Source organism: Erithacus rubecula, assembly GCF_903797595.1.
Source record: "Erithacus rubecula genome assembly, chromosome: 12".
Taxonomy (NCBI): Eukaryota; Metazoa; Chordata; class Aves; order Passeriformes; family Muscicapidae; genus Erithacus; species Erithacus rubecula.
This window is the reverse complement of record NC_136664.1, coordinates 15,730,619-15,756,558: the sequence shown is the minus strand read 5'-3', so window position 1 is coordinate 15,756,558 and position 25,940 is coordinate 15,730,619. Positions and strand designations below refer to the sequence as shown.

At 40.1% G+C, this 25,940-nt stretch overlaps 1 protein-coding gene across 1 annotated transcript in view; it reads left to right on the top strand.

Annotated features, from left to right (window-relative positions):
* VAT1L (vesicle amine transport 1 like) overlaps positions 1–24,209 on the top strand; it is a 54,416-nt gene extending 30,207 nt beyond the window's left edge. Inside the window, exons 8-9 of the mRNA XM_079316085.1 lie at positions 19,449–19,532; positions 21,391–24,209. Of these exons, the coding sequence (XP_079172211.1) occupies positions 19,449–19,532; positions 21,391–21,489 (183 nt within the window). The 3' untranslated portion in view covers positions 21,490–24,209. The remainder of the gene's footprint in view (positions 1–19,448; positions 19,533–21,390) is intronic.
* The last annotated feature ends 1,731 nt before the right edge of the window (positions 24,210–25,940 follow it).

The window sequence follows — 25,940 nt, the reverse complement described above, 5'->3', positions numbered from 1 at the left end:
AGAAGAGCCACTGGGGGGGTGGTTGGCTGAATAATTATGAGAGATCTTAATGTAAGGTTTGTATTGTTTTTCTTTTGCATGCTATTAACACTGATAGATAATGCAGAGAACAGATATATGTGAGAACAGCAACATATGAGAAAATGTGCCTTTTAAAGGAAATTACTGTAGGTCTAGCTGTAAATATAGTTATTATCTGAGTGAGATTTCCTGCTCTTGAAGCCTGCTCTTTTCTCTGGTAATTTGCTAAGGAAACCCAATGTGTGCTTAAGAACCTGAAGCTAAAGGAATGCAGTGCAACTGATCACATTACAGTGACATTATAGAGTACCTGCTGATACAAACATTTCCTCTAAAGGACACATTTTGTCGTACATTGCTGTTCTCACACTCTTTGTTCTCTGCAGTAGCTATCAGTGTTGTTAGCATGCAAAGAAAAGAGCAGGAACCCTATTTTATATTACAGCCTGTTGAGTTCCAATCCAGTGACAAGAACTGGATAAAGGAACACCTTCCAGACAGCATTTATGGCATGTTTTGGGGAGGGCAAAACAATCACAATATGTCTGGTTTTAGCACTGCTCACTGGCTTTAAAGGATTCAGATACTGTAAACCTGTGTTTTTCCACTGAACTCATCCTCTCCTATAAATTACCATCTCAGTGCAGGCTTTTAAATATCAGCAATATCATTATTTGAGAGGCAAGGGGATGGGAAATCTCAAACCCATGATAGCAGAATGATAACAGTGGACCCCCTAAAGGAGAGACTTTAATTTCATCAAAAGCTATTTGTGCATTTGTGTGATCTTGGCTTCAGGGCAAAAAGCCTGTTATGTATCACTGTGGTGAGGCCTGGAGAAAATTGACCCATTAGTTACTTTTAACATAGAAAGAGGGCAATCTAATAATTCCAGATTGAGTTGGTATCTTGTTAGGAATACTAAATACCATCTCAGGTCTACTTTTTTCTTAATAGTTATAATGTCATAATAATGTGTGCAGGGTTTTATTTGTCTTTACTGCTTGATGAAAACATTCTCCAGCAGAACAAATCATACCTTTCTTGTAGTCAGAGATTTGTACAGTGTTTATTTTTCAGGGTATGCAAAACAACACAGTACCAGGATGAAAGTGGAAGTACATTTATAACCAAAGTAATAACCCACCCTGAAATACAGAAAAGATTATTTTTTTCATAAGCATGAACAATTTACTTTGCAGTCATATGGTGTTGAAAGAGGGAACTGCAGCTCATTCTGTGAAACCTCCCACGAGCTTGTCAGTGAGTCTGTGCTGTGATTGCTCCTCCAGCATTACAGAGCAGACTCTGCTTGGTTTTGAGTATTTCTTTGACAGAACAACTTCCTTGCAGTGTTCATGAACACCTGATGGACAGGTGTTAACTCTGCAGATATCCTGACCTCTGATACTGCCTTGGAACTCTCCTTGTTCTTCCTGTTTGGGGATTCTGTTCCTCTGACTGTATGAAATAAATACTTGTATTTCAAAGGAAATTTAAATGCTTTATCTGCTCATCACTATTGTTTCCTCATACACACAGGTATAACACAAGCTTAATACAGGCTTTGTGCAGATATCAAAACATACAAAAATGCAAGGAGCTGTGTCTTAATGATGTAACAGATCTGAAAACAGAGATGTGGGGAAAGCAGACTGAGAAATAAAACTTGAATAACTCAGGGCAGCTTGATTCTGTGTTCACAAGCAAATTATACAGAGGCCAAAGTATCTTTCAAATGTGGGGTATCAGAGACTCATGGAAAGGTTTGGGTTGAACGAGACCTTAAACCTCATCTCATTTCACCCCCAGCCATGCAGGGACCCCTCCCAGTGTCCCAGGCTGCTCCAGCCCCAGTGTCCAGCCTGGCCTTGGGCACTGCCAGGGATCCAGGGGCAGCCACAGCTGCTCTGGGCACCCTGTGCCAGCCCTGCCCACCCTGCCAGGGAACAATCCCTAATTCCCAATATCCCATCCAGCTCTGCCCTCTGCCACTGGAGCCATTCCCTGGCTCCTGTCCCTCCAGCCCTTGTCCCCAGTCCCTCTCCAGCTCTCCTGGAGCCCCTTTAGGCACTGAAAGGGGCCCTGAGCTCTCCCTGGAGCCTTCTCCTCTCCAGGCTAAGGGGAAGGCTATTCCACCTGAATTTTACCTCACTAACATTAAATATAATGAACACAAGTTCTAAAGGAAACACAAGTTTCTAGAGGAAAACTAGGCCATGAGTAAGGTTATCTTTAATTAAGGCTTGGCAAAGATTTTTTTCCCAAGATGCATATCTGAAATAAATATTAATTAAAACTCCAAATAATTTTGGTGCTGTATGCTTAGACAAATGAAACATACCTTGAAAGTACTGGAGATTAATTAGGTATTGCAATTTTCTTTTCCATCTAAATCATTTTGTATACCTGACTATGGGATCTTTGCTGCTCTTGGGTGAATTATTAAATTCCTACAAAGTGCCTATAAAATTTAATTTGCTTTTTGTATGGATTTAATGTTGTTTAACAGGATTTCATGTTACTTCATAATTCACTCTACCCTTCCTACCACTATCAGGAAGTGATAGGATAACCCAGTAGTGTTTTTAGATTCACACACTGTTGATGGCAATGGTTATGATTTTATTCAGAACTTGGGATAGAAACAAGGCAAGACTTTGATATAGGCATGGTGGCTCTGTAATAATGACATTATCTGTGATTACCACAAAATCTGATTGGGTAAATGAGCTGTTGTAGGAAACTGACTTCCCTTGTTAAGTATGTAAGCAGAAGTCAATTCTTTTCAATTGCTATATATTATTCATAAACACTACATGCAATTCAAGCTACATGAAAGGAATTTAATTAGACAAGTAATTTATTTCAGCTCTATGCTTTCTTGCACTTTTTTACAGCCTCTGAAATCTAGCTTGTTTTATCTAGCCTGCCAGTTAAATACCTGTGTTTAAACATCCATCTAGAGTCTTCAGAACATTCCTTTATGCACAGTGAGAATATCTGTGCTACAATGCCCATTTAATAGATGAATAACAAAAGAGGTGCATGTCATTACCTGCCTGATGCCATGCAGCACAGTAATGGAAAGACCATGGATCAGTCTGAAAACCTCTAATAGCCAATTCTGGCCTCTGACAGCCATAGCCCTGGGCTGTGTCTCAGCATCTCCAGGAGCCTTTTGTGACTGAATGCCTTAATGGGGGCTCTGATCCCACCGGGGAGTGAGTGCTACCAAAGGTCAGTGAGCTCTTTCCTTCCAGGGGAATGGCATTTTCTTGTTTGGGAATGGAGTGGCAAGCACAGAAATGTATTTTGGCAGAATTTGTGATGAGCATTGATTCTATGTTCAGATGTTGCTGTTGCAAAGGTTAGAAGCTGACCAGCATGAGACTAAACCTCTTCATTAACATAAATACAGCCTGCAGCTACAGAGCTTTCCTCATCTACTTAGCAAGCACTCTGCTGAGAATTAATTAGCTATGGAGATACACAGGCTGAAAATACTTGGTGGAAGGGTTGAGATACTGGAGGTGGAAAGTGCAGTGGTTTGTACTGGTTGTGCTTCTGGGGCAGCCCAGGCTGGCACTCTTGTTTGCCCTTGTGTGCCACAGCTATAACAGCTGCTGGAACTGCAGGGAAAGGGAAATAAAAAGTAGATTTGGTTCCTGATGGATAGTGCAAGGGCAGGGGGAATAGGCAGGAAAATCATATAGGAAGCATTGATGGATTCCTCTGAAGAAAAAGCGTGCACTATTAAAGATAAACTAGTCACATGCTTCCAGTTAATTAAATTAGCAACAGGAGGCTATATGGGGAGAGCTGCTTTGCCATTTATTAGAAGAAAAAAAAAGGACAGAGCTGTTATATTGAGCAAGCTGCTGATTAATTACTGTGAAGAAGCAGTATTTTACAGGAGTAGTCTGCCTTCTGAAATAGATTAGCCGGCTTCTAAGTAATGAACTGGCACACATTCCTTATGTATTGAGCTGATCTGGTGATGCTGCTCCCCTGCAAGGAAATAAACAGAGACCTGGCTAGGGGAAGTTTTACTGTGGACATCAGTGACACCAGCACGTGTGCATAGCCCCAGAAGAGACAGTGTATTTCTTCTGTCTTTATTTTGTATACTTAGCTCTAACACAATTTACATTTCATTTTTGCTGTCTGTGTTGTGAGATGTAGGCACTTCTCAAGAGATAGGAGGGTGTCATGGGGTCATTTCCCTATTTCTACACTCTTCCTGAAGTATCAGAGAGAAAAAGCTACTTGCTTTTACACCCTTGATCCAAGCATGCTTCAAACTATTCCTTTTTATTTCTACCTGATAATGCAAGGAAATATCTGCCTATGTTCTTCCAGTTTTGCAGTGGAAATAGTTTTAAATTAATTCTAAGAGAAAATTTACTGTGCCTCCTGTTCCACAGAGTTGGTAGTACCACTAATTGGCAAGGAGTTCTTAAGGTTTGGAACAATGAGTGTTTTCTGTCACTCAGAAATAATGACTGGATGCTGTGAGTGAGACTCACTAATAGCAGGCACTAGAGGGAAAATACTCAAAACCAAGTTTCCAAAGCCACACTTAGATCCTAATTCACTCTTGTGCTGGACTCTGTTAGTGTGTGCAGTTTCAGCCACAGAGAAACAGAACCTTGGATTTCCCTCTGTGAAAAAATTCCACTCATGCTTCTTTGTTAATTAGTTGGCAGGTTTGGGAAGAAAGCTCTTGGTCAGTAAAGTTAGGCTGGCAGGGACTGCTAATGTGAGAAATTCAGCTTTTCTCTAGGGATAGCATGAACCTGAAATCTGAGGTTTGTGTTAACAATTCCTCCAGACTGTTTACATTCTCTGAGAAACTTCTTTTAGTCTACATTCAAATTAAAGAAAGACTTATTTTCACAGATGCTAAGGATTTTTTTAACAAAACTGAGAAAGGTAAAAATAATGAAGTCTACTTGGTGATGTTGAGAGAGTTGAGAGGTGTGATCCTTATATGTCTGCACAATAGAGAATACAAATAATTTGGATTCTTCGTGCCTTTGAAATATTTCCATTTTCAGACTGATGCTTTTGGATGAGATTTTGGCCTCTTGACTTAGAAAAAAAAAATCAGACTGATTAGTTTGTTTGGTTTTCTTTCTGTAATCTGTGAGTCTATTTCTTCATTAATTAATGAATACCTGGAAATCCACTTAAGAAGTCACTGAAAAGAATCAAAGGGGGAATGGGAGATAAGAATAATGAAAGTATCTCTATATATATTTAAATTTGATGGGTCCCTTTTGTCTAAATGATTCTGCATTGGCAGCATCACCTCAGGCCATTTCAGGAAGGTTAACACAGCAGAAGGAGAAGGGCTGCTGTCATACACTGCTGCATGACTGTCCTGAGAAATATCAATGGGTGCTGTGCCTTGAGCACCTCTGCTGTAAATTCTACATTTTTCTGCTTTGGGGAATTTGGAGTGCTTGGCCTATAAGGAGAGAACTTTGACATAAGCTTTTAGCTACAGTAGAAAGATGTTTAAATGTTAATAGATACTGAACTCTGGTGCAGTAAATAAAATGAAATGGGCCTGTTTGGTTTTAGAAATGCCTTTCTAAGGTGAGCATTCTAGCTTGTCTCCTGGGATCTGCTTATGGGGGCATCTGTGTAACAATGGCCAAAGAAAAAGTAAATTATTAGTTCCATCAACAAAGCCAATTTTATCTCTTAACAATTGATCATGTTGATAACTAGTTTTGGCAGACTGGTAGAAATTTCAAAAATCTCTTGAGCAGTGACACAAAATTATTCTTAAGGGTTATTTTAATTTATTTTTTCTTTGATACTAGTGGTCTGATTAGGTTACTAAATTGTCTTTATTGCAAATAAAACATAGGTTTTATCTTCTATTTCACACAACTTTGCTAAGATCCAAAAAAAGGCATCAAAACTATCAAAATAACACTTCATTCTAGTGCATAACAATTGTTAATCAAGACATTTGTTCCCACCTAATAAAAATGGCTCATATATTCTTTTCAGTCATTTTAAACACAGATGAGTTTTAAAAGCAAAATTACTCTTGGGCATAAAGATATCTCTTAGTATAATATAATCTAAATTTAAAATAATAATTGAGAGTTCTATGTGGAATTTCAGTTTAGTACTAGTATTATTACTCATTACAGATAATGATTTAAATTTACACCAAGGCAGCAAAGCAGATACATTTTCAACACTAAAAGACTCTTAAATATATGTATTAACCTCTTGGGAATGATTGAACAAAAGGTATTTTGTAGGGAAAAATCTCTGGGTTATGAGCACAATACTGGAAAGAAGCAATGCATTCTAAGAGTTTCAAAAGAGCTCTGATTTTCTCCAGTTTTGGTTGTACAGAAAGTGACAGTTTGAGTGTCAAAGCTCAGGCTTTGAAGGTGGTGTTACAGTGCACACATCTGAAAATGTTAGGCCATACCTGTAAGGAATGAAGTCTCACACATCACAGGTAGCTCCAAATCTTTGTTTAAATGAATTCAGTTTAGTAGGATAAAGGTTGTGCAAAAGTGAATTCCTGACCACCACTAAATATCCACAACCTTGAGAAGGACCTGAGAGGTTTTTCTGTCATCTGCTGTGATTATGTCCTGGGTAAAATACCTTTAAGATCCTAAACTTTCCTGAGCAAGAAGTGCATAACCCTTGAGTTCTTGAGCAGAAGTGACACAATTAAATCTAAAGGAAACACCCAGCATCATTCTCAGAGTTCCTGCAGTTGAACCTGCCCTGATCTCCAGCTAGCAACATGTATGTTAGTGAGGTTCTTGTCTCCCTGCATTGCTGTGGCTTTTGCACACTCAGGGCTGGGCTACATCCACACATGCACATTTAACAGAATGAGATTAGAAGCTGCAGAGACATTCTGTCACACTTGTGCTCCTGCTCCCTGCTACCAATCACTGCAGTCTGAGCTGGCTCAATGGAATTCTGAGCTGGGTCAGTGCTCACACACCAGCATTAAACTAAATCAATTTTATAGCAATCACACTGGTACAATGCTAAGGGGAAGTTAAGGTCTTTAATATAGGCTTAGAATGAGACATTTTTTAACAGGAGAAATATTAAGTAATAAAGCAAATTTGACTGCAATATATATTATAAAACTGTAACCAGCAAACAAGATCAGTTCAAATACCTTTCATCTTGCCTGGATGAATTATTTCAATCTTGCTGTAAAGTGATGTAGCTCAAACTGAGGATAAGCATGACTCATACTCTCTATCATAACAACTGTATTACAGTTGAATATAACAGAGGATTTCATTTTTGTTTAGTTTTAATGAAGTCACAGAATAGCACCCAATGGTAAGATCTGACTTTGAAAGCTTTTTGAATGGTCAAAAAATACTGTGATAACTTACAAAGAATTAGGTTTGCAATCCTCATGGCACTACTTTCTGAAACAAAAAAAAAAATTGCACAAGGAAATCAAAAGAGAAGTATTTTCTTATTTGTATCATTACAGACCATTGGTATTTACCTTGATGAGTTTCAAGAATTTATATAATTAGTTTAATGGTTGGGAATGGATTTTACTGAAGCTAATCCATTGGTATAAAATAACATGGAGATATTTTTCAAAGTCCCAACATTAATGCATTCTGCTAATCTGATCCCAGTAGGTGGATTTTTACATGAAAGCTTCTCAGACTTTAGAGTGTCAAGACTTTTTACTGATTACCATCTGGAAGACTGAATGTTTACTGTATTTTGTAATCACTGTGTTTAGTTCCCATGGGTTTGGAATAGTGATTCTGGAATAAAGCATAATTTGTGCTCCTTGTAGTAGTAATAAAAGAAGACTTAAGAGTCCTTTGGAATAAGTAAATAAGTCATACAGGATTTTCTCATTTTTTTATTAATGATTTCAATATCTCATATTGTGAAATAAATAGCTCAAATTAGAGCTTAAGGATGAGTCTGAGGAATATGTAATAGAAGTATTTTGGAGAAAAATGCTTGACTTATTTAAATAATTTAGAAAGTAAGATATAAGGTTACAGGGGCAGAAACCATGTTGGTCACAGGTTTTGTGCCTCCCAAAAAAAAACACCTGCCATTTAAAGGTGCAGGACAAGGATATGTTTTCATGGGTCACATTGAAGAAAGTAAGAAAAGCAAGAGAAGTTTTAGGGAGAAAAAAGGGAAACTAAGGTTGTGGTGCTTGAGTTGGTGAGAAATGCAAAAAAAAAGTTGTTGGTGCTGGTAAGGGATGGAAAAACCTCTGAGAGACTGTAGAAATGAGTTTTTTATGAAGATCCAGTTATTGGATAGTGGTTCTAGTGAATCAGAGAACTGGAACAAGCCTGACAGACAAATCAGGTGGAACTAATACAAACCATCACATGAGGTACTGGTAAAATAATAGGAGATATAAAAAGACATCCCTCGTTTTCTGTAGTTTTACATCTTCCTAAAGGAAAGCAAATTCTCTGTAGTAAGGTACACACAACAAAATACCTCCTCTATATAAATAAACTCTTTTGTTGTGAATAGACAGAAATTTGAGTAAACATGCTGATTGATGAAAGCTTGGGAAGCAGCAAGAAAGTGATCACCTGTGGAGTTTTGGTTTTGTTGTATCCAGAAGGGGCATGGAAGGGCTATTGGTCAAAGCATAAAACTAAAAAGAAATACCTTTTCTTACACCATAGTAGCAAGGAATTGGCAATAGAAATAATCTTATACTTACAGACACAAACCCAAAGGGTGTGTATAGATCTGCATCACAGGAGTCCAGCACCTCAGGGTTTCACCCACACCACTGTGCAGCTTCTGAGAGGACAAGGACTGCTGGCTTGAGACAGAAATAAAAGCAGCAGCAATGGAATTGACACTCTGAGTTCTGGGGTATTTCTTACTTTATTTGACCCCAAACACTGAAAGCTGTAATAGCCTGAACACTGGAGCAGGGCTGTGGTTGGAAGGGCCCCCTAACCTGAGCTGGCACACAGAACATTCCTGTGGAGCTCCAGAAAGGCTGGAGGAGCTTTCACTTGGGTGGAGAGGGCTCAGGACTGCAGCTGCAAGGCTGTTCAGAGGAGAGCAGCAACATTGCCCTTCCCCAGTCCAAGCACTGGAATTCCAAAGCCAGCAACACAGCACCTCAGAAACAGAGTGATTAGGATTAGGTCTGCATCTTCTGAGGGTGGAGGAGCAGGAGAGTTTAATGACACTCATAATTGCTGAGGGCAAGAGAACCAATAAGTTAATCTTGTTGGTTGGTGTAGAGTTTCTCCAGATGATTTTCAAAGAGATCACATGGCAACATTGCTGAGGGAAGAGTTTAAAAACTGATGGCATGGAGATTGATAGTCAGTAACAGCATAAAATATCTTTTTTTTTTTTAGCTGCATAGTAATGAATGTAATAAAATTTATTTCCTGCCATAATTTCTTATAAGAGATTGTGATGGAGTACAGGAATACAGCAAAATGAGCATCATATATTAATTCATATATTAATTCAATTTATGCAGCTGCACCCTAACAGAGTACAGAGGGACTCTTGTCCCTGTGGCTGCCAAAATTCATTTGCAGCCAAAGGAATTTTCCTCACCATTAGAGCTGATGCAGCCCAGCATCTCTGAGTACCCCAAGCCTCAGGGATATCTGGGGCATCCCTTTGTACAAAAGCACACCCAGCTGCAATTTTCTACAAGATGCATTAATGCTCAGAAAGGTACATGAAGGGGACCAGTTCTGAGCTCCTCTACTTGTGGCTTTGATGTGCTCAAAACCATTATCCTAGCCTGGGGACCATGCTTTTGTAATTTCTACCATCAGTTCCAAAGGTTCATCCAGTCCCAGGGAGCCACAGGAATAGAGCAGGAGTTCTGGCTTTGTTGTTGCTCTAAAAGAACCACTGGAGGACCCTAAAGCTTTATTCTGATTCACAGGGTGTGTCTGCTTTGCTCAAATGTCTTCCAGGGATTTCATCACCAAACTTCTACCCTACAGAAATAACTCTTGACTCTGAAAGGAATAAGGTAATAATTTCCTATGGTAATGCAGGAAAAAAATTACTTTCTTCAAGCTTATCTTAATAATAAGTGATACTGAGAAAAGGTGTGCCAGTTTGAATCAAAATGAGTGTCTGTTCTGGCTCTGTGCAGGTTCTGAGACAATGCACAGTCTCACAGAAATGTCCATTCTATAGCACTTTGCTGCAGCCAAAAGTTTGTCTTTAGCTGTTAGTGCTGAATGCCCCTGAGCTGTCCTAACCTGCTGGAATTCCCTGTATTGATGGATCAAATTCCAGGCTCTTCTCCTCTTTTATCATGTAGAAAAGCTCCCATGGAACTGATAATCTAAGCACTGCTCTTTAGTACTTCTAAACATTTAATTTGTTGTTGATTCTGCCTTTATTTCTTCTTTATCCCTGCTGACTCTGTAAGTAAAGGCTGGCAAGATTTGGCTCAGTTATTCTGTAATTACAAAGCTTTAAATCTCTTTTTCTTTGAGTTTTACTGAGACAAAACAAATACTCATTGACGTCAGCAGGAGCTTGTAGGAATAAGGAAGGAGAGAAAACAGCCCAGTTCTGCAGCTGTAGCTCTCCATCCAGAAGATGTATCACTTAATAGGTGTCTTCAGCAGCCAAGGGAGGACTCTCAGTTTGCCTGTAGCACCAGTTTTCATTCCTTTGACATTTTTCTCTTCTTGGGTCTGGTTTTATTCTTGCTGCCATGGCAACATACAGAGAGGCTAAAAGGTACTCCAGAGAAAAGGTCTCTCCTCACTGACAGGCAGCAGAAGGGAATAAAGGCCATTGCTGCTGTTTGCAACTGCAAATAGCAGTGGAGGGATGAAAGGGATATAAAAAGTATTTTCTGTTTGCATGTGTGCAGGCAAAACCATTGGTGCAGAAGTTCAGTGTGACAGGGCATAAGCAGTGGTGTTGGATAAAATCATTTTTGCTTCCTTCTAGCAGAACAGGACATGATGTAACATGGAAACAGACTTCATGATCCAAGTTTTTCCTGTAGGAAGAATACTCTAATCAGCTCAAAATCATTGCTAGTGATACTCATTTTTTACATTTGATTGTATCCTTGTTTTCCCCATGCCCATGTAGGCGTTTGCGAAAATTGAGCCCTGCATACCCTGAGTTTGATGTGTCTTCTTACATATGCTCAGTGCTCAATTTCTGCATTTTAAGAGCTGGCTGCATTCACCACAGGCAGGGATAGAGCCTATTCAAAATCCTGTAAATATTGTGCTGCTTTTCCATCTGTCCTGCAAGCTGCTGCATACCCTCAGCCTCCAGGAGAGCAGAGTCTGGGAGGTCTCTTCAGAATTAATGGTGTAGGTGAGAGGAGAACCCAGGCTGGTTGCAGATGTGGGTTTGCCACATACCCAGCTCCCACACGAACAGGCAATTGAAGGATTTTGTCACAGCAGATAAGGCAATTTAACACTAGAAGCACTTTTCTGGTGGCTATTCTTCTACACAGTGCAAGGGAAATATTCCTATCACGAATGCAGATCATTCCCAGGGAAGTGTGCAGTGCTGAATGCAGGTTATTCCATTGCTCTCAAGGGAAATAATCCCTTACAGCAAAGGATGTTTTTGTCCAAATAACTGTGTCTGATAATTGTCCCAAATATCACAGGAAAAGTTTTTCTACAAAAGCTTGTAAAGAAGGCAGCCTGAGAAAGGGAATTATTGCAAACTCACCATAAAAAATAAACCTAAAAAGTTGAAAAAACCCAGCACATTTCCCACTGAAATATCACCCCACAACATCATATTGTAAAAACAGGAGAGAGATTTCAAGATTATCAAGAAGAAAATGTGCCAGAAAAGCAACAGGGCTGAACTTTGACAGGTGTCTCTTTTGGTGGAAGGGCAGGTGTTAGCAAAGGAGCCAGGGGGTGCTGGCCAGATGTGTGTCCTGGCTGCCCAGGAGCCATGTCCTGTCCCTTCCCTGAGCCCAGGCCACCCCAGCAGGGCTGTGTGCCTGCAAAGGGAGATTCACCTCATCAGTGTTCCCCTGCCCTGACACCCTGGCAGGCTCTGCAGGCAGCAGAACACCACAGACTCCCTCAGAGCTGCCAGCAATTCAGGAACTGCTGGCCTGGGTTCCTTGACTTTCTTCCCTTCCACAGACCAGATCTAGACAGACATAATCCAGAAGTCAGATGATGTGATTTTTCTTTGTGTAGTTTTAAAAGCCATATATACCAAAAGCATGAAAGAAAACTCTTCTCCTGGTCTGAGAACAGCATCTGCAATTAGAATGCAGCTTGCAATCCATATTAAAGACAGCATAGCTTTGTAATAGAACACAGCAGTGAGCCTGATAAAAATTATTTTGCTCCATGGCACTAATGAAAGCTATAGTATTAAAGCTTTGCTTATGTGGGATCTCAGCTAGAATCTACTGCAGGGTGCATCTTTTTTCTTCATTACTGTATAGAAATAATGCTTAAATAATTATTCTTGATATTATTGTTTGTCATTCTAATGGAAGTAGCTCTGGGCTCACTGAAATAATGCCAGTTATGAGCAGCAACAGAACAGTGTCAGACCTAGAATGAAAAATGGGCATGTTTTTAATTCAGATTATTTTTTCATAAATGTGAAGGGGATTTGGATCATTACCTGTGACACTTGGGTTGCCAAAGTAACCTTGACTAGCCAGCTGATGTTTGCACAGCGCATGGCACTGTCACCATGGAGACCCTGTCCCTGTGATTTTGCAGGCATGATGCAGCTGCAGGCATCTCAGACAGAAATTAATTGTTGGTGAGCAACGCTCGTGCAGACAGCTCTGCCCTGGCAGACAGAGCCTGCAGTCAAACACCAGCTAAATTTTTCCTTTTTGTTTTAGCTGCAGAGAGGAGGGAGCTCTCTGGACTGTCATAAGGGAAACACTGAGTGGTCCTGGTGGAAAGTTCATGCTCAGATTGGGAGGAGTGGTCAAAGACTGCTGATCTGTGTAAAACCCGTGCTTGAATGATAATATTCACTTACAGAGCATATATTTGAGTGATTGAAGGCTATGGAACACTCCTGATATTCCTTTATCAATTGAGGCTTTTTTTCTCCTCCCAGTACCTGCTCTCACTCACTCATGTGTGACCCTGTGATGTCAGGGAAATTACACCAATACAGCAGGGACTGAAATCTGTCTGTCCATACAGAATATTCAAAATTTTCCTCCAAAAGTAGCTGTCGTGGTACTTTCCATTCCTTGCATTCTTTCCTCTGATGAACCACACAATGGGACTGTGAAGTGGATTTTGGATCTGGTTTGCACAATACCAAACCAAAGACTAAACAAAGCTTTGATAAGAGATACGGTTCTGTTTCTGATGGTTAAGCAGGCTAAAGGGTGTTCCCTCCTTTCTCTCCATATTGTTTGGAAGAACAGAAGCCAGCCAGCCTCAAGATAAACACATTTTGCTGTTGAAATGCTTTGTTCCACCTCTTTTACTTAATTATGAACCAGCTGGATGACGACAGATGGTTAAAAGGTGCTGTTCCTCTTTCTGGGTGCTACAGCTGTGATGAGGAGGCTGCAGTAGGATCAGGTGGGGGTTCTGTAGATGTGACATACACCCCTCAAGGAGACACATTCCAGGCTTCAGAAAGTGCCCAAGAGCCAGCATGTGAATGGATGAGCCAGTAAGTGCAGAATGGTGTAACTGGGTTTGAGGCATGCAGTGACCATGACATTTGGGAACTGCTGTAAAGCATCACTGGAGCACCAGCTTTGGACATGTCTGTGTTGGACACACTTATGTGAAAAAAACCCCCACAAACCACATGGATGTTAAAAATAATACTGGGCAGAAGTGCTCTCAGGAAGGGGTGTGGGGAGAAGGACTTGGGTTGGTGGCCAGATGCAGGGAGTAAATGTTGCTCCTTTTGTCTTTGCTTTTGGTCTGAAGAATCAGTTGAAGGATTAAAGTGGGGAGGTGTAGCTGAAAATGTAGGGCTTTGAGGTGATATGTGCAGCACAGCTTAAAATTTATGAGGGGGTTATTTAATGGCTGGAGGGAACAATCATGACATGCTGGAAGGCTTGGACACTTCCAGTATGTAAGCAGAGGATGAAAGGTGATTCTTTGAGATGATGTATAAAAATAAACAGTAATCTTGAACCTAAAGGTGTGGAACTAATGAGAGGGAAAATTGCAGCTGTAGATCATAACCTGGTCTCTGCTTCAGTGTGCCCATCTGGTACTGAAGGATGTTTCCTTCATTTGGGTACTGATAACCTTTTTGACAGCTTGTGATGATCCAGTGTTAGGACAATTGGGGAGTTTTACAGATGACACTGAGATAATTGAATGAATATCACCCTTGGTTTGGATTAAATTTGTAATATCTGCATAAGATTCTTTATCCTTTCATATCATGGCCTGATTTATCAAAAAGGGGAGTGAAGGATTCCTTTATTGTAAGTTGAAATCCTTTCTAACAGCTCAGGGAAAAACACCATCATAAGAGGGCCCCAAGAAAAGAAAGGACAAAGTCCTCTGCCATCATCCAACAAACCTGTCCTAGCTGACAGTGAGGGGGTAAAGTGAGTGCAAAAATGGAACTGTAATCTGTGGATGGGAGTTTGTGCAACAGACTGCAACCAACCTCGTGCAGCTAAAGGATATCCACCCTTCTCTTGCACCTTTCAGTGCCTTTTTTTTTTTTCTGAAGTAAATGTAGAACTTCACTAAAAAAAACAAACCAATAAAATTAATCACATTACAGAGCTAAACAGCTTCATGCAGGATGATGAAAACATTGTGTTGTGATATTTCCACTAGGTAGCTTTTCCATGGCATGTCACCTTCATTATTTCTGCCTCCTGAACTCCACTTTACTGATGTGGGCCTGAAGCCCCCAGTGTGTTATGCTGGCAGAGTGAGTGGTTTCATGATCCAGCTTCCCAATCTCTTTTATTTTACTCCTGAGATTGGTTCCTTGTTAGAGCCAAATGCAGAAATGGATCATTATGTTTAAAATAATATCTGAAGTCTTGAAAATAGCATCCATTCCTTAGGTAGCTGCATTTCTCTTTCATACTGCAAAATGGTGCAACAGATAATTAGTAATACATTTTCCATTTAAATTTCTCTGTATTTATAAAGCAGTAGACTGCTCTTGCTATGTTCTAACAGCAAAATAAAGTTCCAGAGCCAACAGAATGTCACTAAGAATTTATGAATACATCAGTAGACATTATTGTTGGCTCTTGATTTTGAGTGCAAGCAGCCAACAAATTAGTTTGGTAGTAAAATGGGTAAGTGGAGGCTTGGCTATAGCAATACAAAGTTGGAGCATAATTGTCTGTTTCAGCCATGTGTTATTTATAGAGGATCAAACTTGCACCCAGGAAAGTGTCTCTATTCAGGAACTTTCCAAAGGAAAAGGAATCAGGATAGCAGAGGTGAGACCTGAAATAAAAGACTTATGATAAAAAGTCAGACAAGAAATCTGTCCCAGTTACTGATTCCACCTGGGGAAAGCATAGTGCTAAAAACAAACAAGAAAAATCCAAGGAGAACATAGGGAAAAATTGAGAATTAAGGCAGGTGTACAATATGTATTTCAGGGGAAAATAGTGTATTTTAGTTGATTTTAAATGGACTGTTTTTACACCCTGACATCAAAAGTTGTGGGAAAGCAGTGTAATCAGAAGCTGGCTGTAAATATCCAAAACCAATGCCAGCATGTTATATTAGTTTTAATGTTTGGAATACACCTTGGCTTTCATTGTTTTAGCATTGCAGATACTGTTTAAGTAAAAACTGTGTAGTGCTGCTATTTTTAATGTCAATATGAAAATTCTTTTTGTCTGGTCTGAGTGGTTACAGGTAATAAAATGCTTAATTTGGAGCTTTTTAAACCTATATTTCTCAAAAAGAAGTGTATTGCAAATTAGTCAGGAGTGCTGACAGAGACTTCATTAAACTTCTCTAAGTCACTTGTGCCATATTGTGATTCCTGAAAGCTGGTTTCTTACTTGTACTAGTAGTGCTTTACTATCTGCTATTATTAGTAGTTTGCTATGTGGAAGGAAGAAATGGAGAAAATTATTATTCTCTTTTTTTCAATGCAAGCTTGTATTTTACTTTAAAGGAAAATTGCTATCAGCTCACTAAAGACAGAACAACTATAATAAAATCATACCATGCTCCCAGTGCATACACAGGTGCTGTGTTGAGTAGTGGAAAATAGTTTATGACTGTTACTGTAGATTATTTGCTTTTAATGAAATAAAAATTTTGCAAATCATTACCTAAAGAGAAATTGAAATATAGGTTTTCTTGAGAGATACTATATCAATATATCAAGTCAGTGTGTCATTGCCCAGAACCAGTGGTCCACTAATGTGTAATAGTTCTGATTCCATTGCAGAGCTTGGATAGAAATTGTGTCAGTCTGGGGCTCTCAAGGCTAAAATCTGTAGTTTGGCATTAGCTGAGACACAGACCTCTCAGGGCTGAGCCATACTGAAAGCAAACACAGGACAATGGAGTTTTGTTCTTTATTCCAGTGGAAACTCTTCATATCAGTCAATACCCCTTTGCACTGTTTCCAAACCAAGAACCTCCTGATGATGATACTGCACAAGAATAATTTCAATTAACTCATCCATATAAACAAAAAGTAAAATCCATTTACTTAGCTTTGAGCTGACAAATGCAAATAGCATCCAATATGGAATAATTGGTGGAAAGATTTAGGGATAGAATGCTGTAAGAAGATGAAAACCCTTGTGATTCTTTCGACTAGAAGGGATATTTATTTTGAATCAAAATTCAACCACTTCAGGGAACCTCCAGTAAATTCCAGAATTTCTACATGCCTCTCTGTACAACCAGTTAAGCCTGGGTCTGGTTTTAAGCAGTACAGAGGGATATACTGTCTATGCAAACACTGAGGCACAAACTCACAGAAACTCCTCCCTCTGTGAAAGGCACAGAAAAGAACAAAAAGTTTCCATACAGTCACTGCAGAACAACCATACTTGCACAGCAAAGAGAGTTTTTAATCCTCTCTGCTATAGGACAAGAGGGAGTGGTTTTCATGGGCACCTTGGGAAACAAGTAGTTGCAGTCTTGGTTGAACAAGTGGACTGTTAGCAGCCATAAAAATAAAATTACTCATTTCTAAAATAACTCGTGGTCTCTTAACTCGGACATGGTGTGCTGAATGGCATTGCACTAGGACAGAATTGGACTGACTGGGCAGGTAAGTTACAAATAACACTAAAAGGCACAGATGTTGTATCAGCTCTTCAAATTCTTTTCAATGTTTTTATATATTTTAATAGCTCCATCTGGATTCCAATGCCACTATTATTGTTATAAGTTTTATTGTTCCCTCTGCCTGCTGTTTGCATTTGCAAGTTACAAGTGTCTTGGAAACAACTCCTGAACCTTTCTCCAGGGGCTTAAATTTGATGTTGTGTATGTGAAAAAAGCAGGGAAAGCACATTTCTCAAATTTGCCTTGCTAAATATGATATGGTACAAATTAAAATAAATGTTGCATGCCCTGCTTTCCACATGATGTTCTGGTTATAAATTTCAGTGGACAGGCAAATGTGTTTGCTGATTTCTCCAATTCCATTGTTTATGCTGTGCTGTAACCTCCTAAAAGCTTGATTTGGGTAATAGCAGACATAAAAAATTATACAGCTCTGCTTCTCCAGCATCATAGTTGGATGTTATTAAAGGAATATTTAGTGCAGAACTTGTCTCACAGGGTAGTTGAGTGTTGTTTATGCTCTAAGGTAGCTTCATGAAAGGTATTGTGATTTTGTGGATTACACTTAGAGGTCAGCCTGCTGTCCAGTGGGATTCATAAGGTTGTATTTTCTGAGGTGAATTTACAATAATGCCCTAAATTAGAAAGCCATTGCTTTTGCAGTGCAATTTTTCTTTTGTTCTAATAGGATTTTCCTTAAGTCTGGTATTTAATAATTGAGAGAACACCTCTGTAAAATTCAAGGAGGGATACTGAGTTCATTGCAGTCAGCTTCCCAAGTAAGGCTGACAGATGGCAGAGACATTTTGTGCTGTGCCCAGCATCCATTAAATTTAATTGGAAGTTGAATGCTGTATAATCTTTAAAAATCACATACCTCCTTCTGTATTACACATTCAGGGAATCCTTTGGGGGCCTGGACCCCAATTCAGTTTTTAAATGTACTGTGGGACCCATCAGGTCCCAACTCAGCATTTTCTTTCAAATATATATACCATTATTCTTAAAATATTCCATGGAACTATGTCACAGGTGCTAAATTCTGTTAACATAAAACTCCTTCTGTCTCAATCAGTCCTGTTATGCTGGCAAAGAGCAGTGTGATGAGGACATGGAACAGCCTTTATGGGCACATTTTCAGTTCCTGAAGTTTCCCACTGTGAAAGTGAGGAAATTCTTGACATCTTCCAATTTTAAGTGATTTATAGAACCATAGATCGGAAGAGACCTTAAAGCTCATCTCATTCCACCCCATGCCATGGACAGGGACATCTTCCAGTATCCCAGGGTGCTCCAAACCCTGTCCAACCTGGCCTTGGACATTTCCAGGGATCCAGGAGCTGCCACATCTTCTCACCATGCCAGTGATGCGACAGTGGTCTGTGTGCTGCATATTAAACATTCAGCACAACACACTCACACACAAATTCAGTTTATCAACGAGCTCTCCTGAGTTGTGAAACTTCATACATCAAAATAAGCTTCTCTCCAGTGCACTTGTAAGAAGAGGTTCTTGTGCCTTTCTCACATGCACTGATTGCAGCCAGCTGTTAAACAGATGGTCTTGGTGATATCAATAGGACACCAGTTATTTAACTTCTTTTTTTTTTTTTTTTTTTTTTTTTAAGTGAGGAAAAAAGTGAGAAAAGGAAGGAAATAAATGTTTGCTTAGGCAGCAAGACCCACAGTACTGCATTAATCCTAGTCATAGCCTGGACACAGCATTTCCTCTGTGGTAACCCATAAGAAATTGAAAAATATCATAGGTCAATTAGAAAAATGTGTCATACTTTCAGTGAAAGTAGAATGTCTTGATAAATATTCTGCAAAGACAAAATGCAAGGAACAGCTTTTAGGATTCCCTCCCTGAGCCTATATTTCTCCCTGCACCTCAGCTATCCATCACCTTGGTTCTGCATCAACCTTATGATGTGTTGTGCTATTCAGAGACTGTCCTCAGGACTCACATCCCATTTTGGCAAACACAGTGCAAAAGCCAGGCCTTACAAATTCACTAAAAATGTTAAACTCTCAGTCTTTTCTCAAGCAGCTCTTTGAGTGACCTTGCACACCTTAAACACTTTTCTGGTTTTGGAAGGGAGGGACTCAGAACTCTCCTAGGCTGTGACTGAAAATTAGCAGTGGTGATCTTTCTTTCAGGTGAAGGAAGCCATGCAGAGAATCCATGACCGAGGAAATATAGGAAAACTCATTCTGGATGTGGAGAAAGCACCCACTCCCCTGGTGAGTGCAGAGCACTGCAGACATCAATATATCAATGCACTGCCAGGCACTGGCTTCTGGACACATGCCCCTTGTAATGCTTTTTTGACACTGATTTCTTCTAAATCCATAGCACCCAAACACCACCAGTAATCATAATTTCTGTATTGAACCCAAGTGAAATGTACTTCCTGAGGTGCCAGCAGTTACTTCTCTATACTGAATGACTGTCTGCTTCTCCAAAAAATGTGCCAGGAAGTGTTGCATTGGGGTCAAACTGCCACGTGTCTTTCTGCCCTTATGATGGAAAACAGACTTCTCTCAAACTAAAAAATTCCTGTATTAATAAGTGGATTGACAAGGAAAAAACACAGTCAACATTGCTTCAGTGTGCAAACATAAAACTGCTTTCTGATTCCCATACTAAACTTAGAGTATACTTTTGGTAGGAATTTAGTTTACTGGGTTTTGTAATACATGAAGTATAACATGTAAATATGTCTATATCCTGAAGGAAGATAGTAGTGATGGAACTCTTGTCCACTAAATTTGGAGCACTTAGGATGGTACAGAAGCCTTTCAGAGAGCAATGGTAAATGAAAGCCAGGCTCACTCCTGAGCACTCACTGATGGTGTAGGAAAGAGCAGTAAAGAAGGCAATGCAAACATGACCTTAAATCAATACTGACGTATGAAGTTTGTTTTCAGACCTAAGAAACCTCCTGTTTCAAAAGAAAAGAAAGGACCTGGATTTACAGTTAAGCTCTTACTCACTCTAAAACTGCCTCCAAATCTCATACAAACTCTCTGCAAGGAAAAGGAAGGTTTTGAGGACCTCACATGTGGAATATTACCCTTTCATGAAAGGGTGTTAACTCAAAAATATGGGTAACTTCAGAGCAATGTTTTCTCTGCATTAAAATCGGGTTGTGTTTGAGATTTTTATTTCCAGCAGAGGCTAATAATCAAACAGGGAAAGTAACATCATTGCCTTTCTCTTTAAAAAGTAAAAGGCTACCCTGCTTATTTGGTTTTGAAGTAGTTATAAGCTAATACAAGAATCTTCTTGTCCTAAGAGGATTTCTGGTGTCCTAAGAGAGGTGACATGAGTGTATGAGAGAATCCAGTCACTAATCTGTGCTGTTAAACACTATCCCCATCCAGTGAACCACACTCTTGTGCCTCCACAGACCTGTCACACTGACAGGGTGGAGTGCTGGAGGGTCCTGCACCTTTACACAGCTTGCAATAAATATTTGCACATGAAAAAAAACACGGTGTACTCCTTAAATGCTGTTCTGAACTACAGATTATTCCAACTGCCTGTGCAGGCATCTTCAGTAAAATAGGAGATTGCAGTTTCTTCCCACTTCTGTGTGATCTGGGATCTGCACTCTCTCGTGGGTGTATCCTGCCAGCATCTACATATCCACTGCTCTATGAAGTTTCATTGGGTTTTTAATATCTAAAAGAAAGGAAATTGCCCCCTGAGTTTTGCCACTGTTCCTCAGATGGGGCCATCCATTATCCTGTTCCCGAAAGAGCAGATACAGGAGCTGAAACTCAGAGCTCCCACATTCTGTAAACTTCCTACACAGCTGTGTTTCCTATCCAATACCTTACTATCAGTTTACTACAAGTGCACAGAGCAGAGTCCTGGTGAGCAGCTGTCCTACAACCAGCTCTCTCAGGAAACAGAGAACAATTGCAGCTTTAGCTGGGAGTGCTGGAGAGCATCAAAGGCTTTGCACAGACAGAATGTTCATGTTGGTGGGGCAGCCCTGTCTCCTTGAGCTCCCAGGGCCGCTTTGCCAAGTGATCCAAGCTGAAGGCAAGGGTGAGGCAGGGGCTCTGATGTCCTTCCTCTCCCCTGGTGCAGATGGCAAACGACAGCACGGAGACGAGCGAGGCTGGCGAGGAGGAGGAGGAGCACGAAGGCGACAACGACAACAAGGAGCGCATGCCCTTCATCCAGTAGCGGGCACGGAGGGGAGGCACAGGGAGCCGGCAGGAGAGGGAGCGAGACTGGGAAATCCCTTCTGTGCATCACTGAACAAATGCTGTAGTACAGTGTGTGTTGTATTTGTTTGCAGTCAGCTGAGCTATGAGCTGTTGATCATTGTTGTTTTGAACTCAAGTGCCATTCTCATCCAGTGCAGTATTACGACATTTCTGTGTTATACCAGGTTTCCCTGTAGGAGTCCCACGGATTTTTTCTGTTCTTGTTTGGAAACCTTATTAACTTACTGTGTAATTTTAGATGGGCATCTTTCTCATGCAAATTCCGACATCTTGCATAAAGTTATTTGGGAGGTTTGGGCTTTTTTTGCAAGTTGGAAACAGTAAAAAAAAAAAAAAAAATCCCCACTTGCTGCCTGAAAGATTCTAGTAACTGGAGGGATAATTTTATATTTCTGGATTTTCAGTGTTAAAATAGTTTTCCTTTAAAGAACCACAAATAAAAGTTGCAACAAATGTTACTTTTCATTTTCCTCAGTCATACCATCATTTCACAAGCAATCCTATCTTCATTTTCAAAAGCACCTCATCCAGAATCATGGAATCAAAAATTGTGCAAGAAATCATTAATTGAGAGGCTTTGATCAACATCTTCTGGTAAGGACACATTGACTCATATGTCAAATTCAAACCAATTTTTAATTTCATTTTTAAATTGCATTGGTAAGGATCACTTATCAGGATGTGGAAAGAAATTTGGTGATGGAGTTTATTGCTCTGAAATTGCTAATGTGTGGTCAACTGTCAGGCTGGAGCTGAACTCCTGCAGAAGTTAACCCTGTAAAAAAAAAGAGGTTTAGGCCTTAATCCCACCACAAATCATGTACAGGGACAACTTCTATCTAGCTGAACTTTTCTATCAAAAGCTCTGATCCATATGTACAGTTACATTTATAATTATTTACAGGATCAAGTATTCAAAGACCAGCTAGTCTTATCTACCTCCCAGTAATGGAAACTATACCTAAACATGAAAAAAGTAAATATTTTTTCCATGTCCTTCACCTATCCAAACAGCAGCTACTCAGGTCCTCAACTGTCTTGTTAAAACAGTAATTTCAAAATTACTGTGAACACCTACAGTAGAAATGCTGAAGGACTGGCATAATGCCTACAGCTTTGAACTAATATTCTTTTTTTTTTTCAAAATAAAGTATTTACCCAGACATGACTAAATCTACAAAAAACATGTTATGATAGAAGTTAAAAATTAATACAGAAAAATAAAAAGTGGGGGCTTCTCAGGCTTTTCTCAGTGTGAGAGGACTTCTGGGTGACTTTTATGTGTGGTTTTAGAGGATTCTTGTTAGGTTTTTTGTGTTTGTTTGGTTTTGCTGCCTGAGTATTAATGTCCATCTCTGCACTGTACTCATGAAGTCACTGTCAGATAATTGTGCAGATGGTTCATTCTGAAGGAGTTCCCCTTGGGTCGAACAAATTCAAAAATAGCAACAAGAAATAACTGTGGAGAAAAATGTCAAAAAGCTTTTGAACTATTAATCCAACCAGAACTTCATTTTTCTCTTCACTTCATTATAGCTGAGTTTATTTTCAAGCTGGACTTGCCTATACTTCCAGTGCCATTTCGGGCCCAAACAGGGACTTTATCCACAGAAGAAAATACGTATTCAGTGAGAGTTTTCCATTTATTTGGCTTGCCAGTTGGACTTTTAAGAAGGGCCATTAGGTTTTCATGACTCATCAGCTGACAGCAGTAGGAAACATGCCCAATTTTGTTTTGCAGCTAGTGTAATGATGTTGTCCTGCAACAGACCTTAACATAACTAGGAATTTTGATTTGATGCCAAAGTGAGCAATATTGCTGGTGACCTTCGAGCTGGCAGTAAGTGGCATTCTCAAGGCCTTAAATTAGTAGGGCAAGCAGAATAGCAAACCCATTCATCTGTTCTAAATCACAGTCTGGTGGGCTCTGCTTCTAAATTACCCTGCAAGACAAATATGGGTGATCTTGGTCATGGCCACAGACACCACAGGGACAACAGTCACGTAATTTTGGCTGGTCCTTTCTGGTTTTGTTACAAGGCAAAAAATATTCTTCATGCAAATTCATACCAATTTTAGGGCCATTTTCTGATCAGCAGAATAGCAGGTAATTGCAGTGAGTACACAGGAATGCTTCTGGAAATACCTGAGTGCAGCAGAGCTGAGTGTCACCATCAGCGAGCGAAGCTCTGCTCTGTGCTTTACTGGTATCAATACAGCACAGAGGGAGTTGCTGCTGAAATGGAGCTTTTCAGGCATCCATTCTGGAAGCAGGATGTGTGCTAGCAGAATTTGGCCCACAAGCCCTAAGTACCTTTGAGGAGACCACAAGCAGTAGTATCACGCTGGCAGGGCTGGAGGCCGTGCTGTTCAAACTGGTGAAGCCAAGGCTTGTCACTGACCAGGTCTGACTGCAGCAGAAATGAAGGGTTGTGCTTACTACTGACAGTGTTGTTTAAACAACTCTGAGACAATTGGATAGTTTCTTCAAGTGAAACAAATTATTTCTCAATTTGCCTTAAAGGAACTGTGAAAGCTTCTTTAACTTAAGCCTGATTGAAGTGAACTGAAAAACTGTTTAATTGTATTTGTTGCTTTAGAGCTTTTGTTATATTGTGCCTACAAAGCAAATTATGTTTACACAAAAATATAAATAAAATGTTGAGCATAGCATTATCTTTGGCCTCTATGTTTTATTCTAGTATTATGGTCACATTAGGGAACTGACTTGGAACTGCTTAAGAGGCAAATGTGAGGTCTTATTTTCCATTTTGGTCACTGTGGGATATACAAATAATTTATTTTGACTATTACAGAGTAAATCGAGGTTATTAAAATTGCTGCACGCTGCTTTGCAGAACATTAACAATGTAGATATAGAATTTTGAATGTCACAGTCTAAGAAATTCAAAACATTATATAAACACCTTTTACAAAGTGTTTAGGGAAGTGCATTTTGATATAAAGAGGAACTGGGACTCAGACTGCCACACTAGTTATCCTCAGAGAAATAGCTCCTGTCAGAAATTAGAATTCTCTAGTGGAATAAACTTCAAATATAATCCAAAAGCAGTCATCACCAGTTTATCTTATAGAAAGCAGGAGGATATGACTGAGTTTTGAATCCCTGGGCCTAGGTTTTAACCCAGGGCTCCTTGTCTTTGGAAGATCTGGTGATGGGTTTCCAAGCTCTACAGCCATCTCCAGCCTGTACTTGGGTACATGGCTTTAAAGGTCTCCTACATGAGGGAAAGAAGTGAATGAACTTCAGTTTAGTGTCAGTTTAAACAAAGATGGACTGTTGGCTTTGGTTCATTTTAGTCACACAGGGCATATTCCAAAGCCTGGGATGTCCCTGGAAAATCTCACTTCAGTAGTCACCAAATGTGCTGTATTATCTCAAAGCTCACAGGAACAGTGCTGAGTGTGAAGAGTAAATTTCTACCCTCTGTTCTAAGCTTTAATAAGCAAGTAATGATCAGTGCATCTATAATCACAGGGTCAGGATGAGGCTGAAAGCAAACAGCCATAGCCTTTTGCAAATTCTCTGTGATTACCACTAAAGCTCTGCCTTTTCCACCTTCCCCACTGAGCCATCTGCAGTGCCCTGCCACAGAGCAGGATGTGGCAGCTTGCCTTTGTGCAGCATCTGCATGACGTGCAAAAATCCACCTTGGATCCCTGGTTCTCACCTCACCCTCCATTTTGTGCTTCCCCTCTCCCTTTCTGGCAGCTTAGTGGTTCCTCCTGGTTATCAGGATTTGTCAGGAAAGATTCTCTCAGTGTGGCCACGATTGCCAGCACAGCCCCCAGCTCTGGGAGAACAGTGCAGGAGCTTCTCCCCTGGCAGCACTGGGGTCCCTTGGTGTGAGCCAGTGCTTTGTCCCACTGCAGAAAGAGCCAAACAATCCACCCCCTCTAACATCTGCTATGTGCATCAGAGCACCTTTCTCCCAATAATTCCTGGAGCCAGGCAAACACCCCAGTGTTCTGCAGAGAACAGTGTGAGTGCTGCTGTCTCTGCTAGTCCTGGCTGCTGACCCTGCCCCAGCATCACCCTTGGGCTGGCCTGGCTCTGCCAGCCCCATCACACTGTGCAGGACCTGCAGGGTGCTGGGTGCTATAAATGCATATTATGGTATTGGCTTTTCACAAATATTAGGGTGGAGACTGTATGTGTGGTGTCAAAATGGGTTTTGATCTAGTTTTCTAGTAACATAGGCTGATAAAGTGTGTTTGTAGTGAATGAACTGCCTGCTTGGTTGGATAACACCCAGTGGAGACACCTGCTACTGATACACCAGCTACCAGCATGTCTGTCTGTAGAAATTAAAGACCACAGCCCAAATTAAGACTCATAAGAAAAATAAATTAAAACCACAGCCAAAAAACACATGTGCTCTAAAT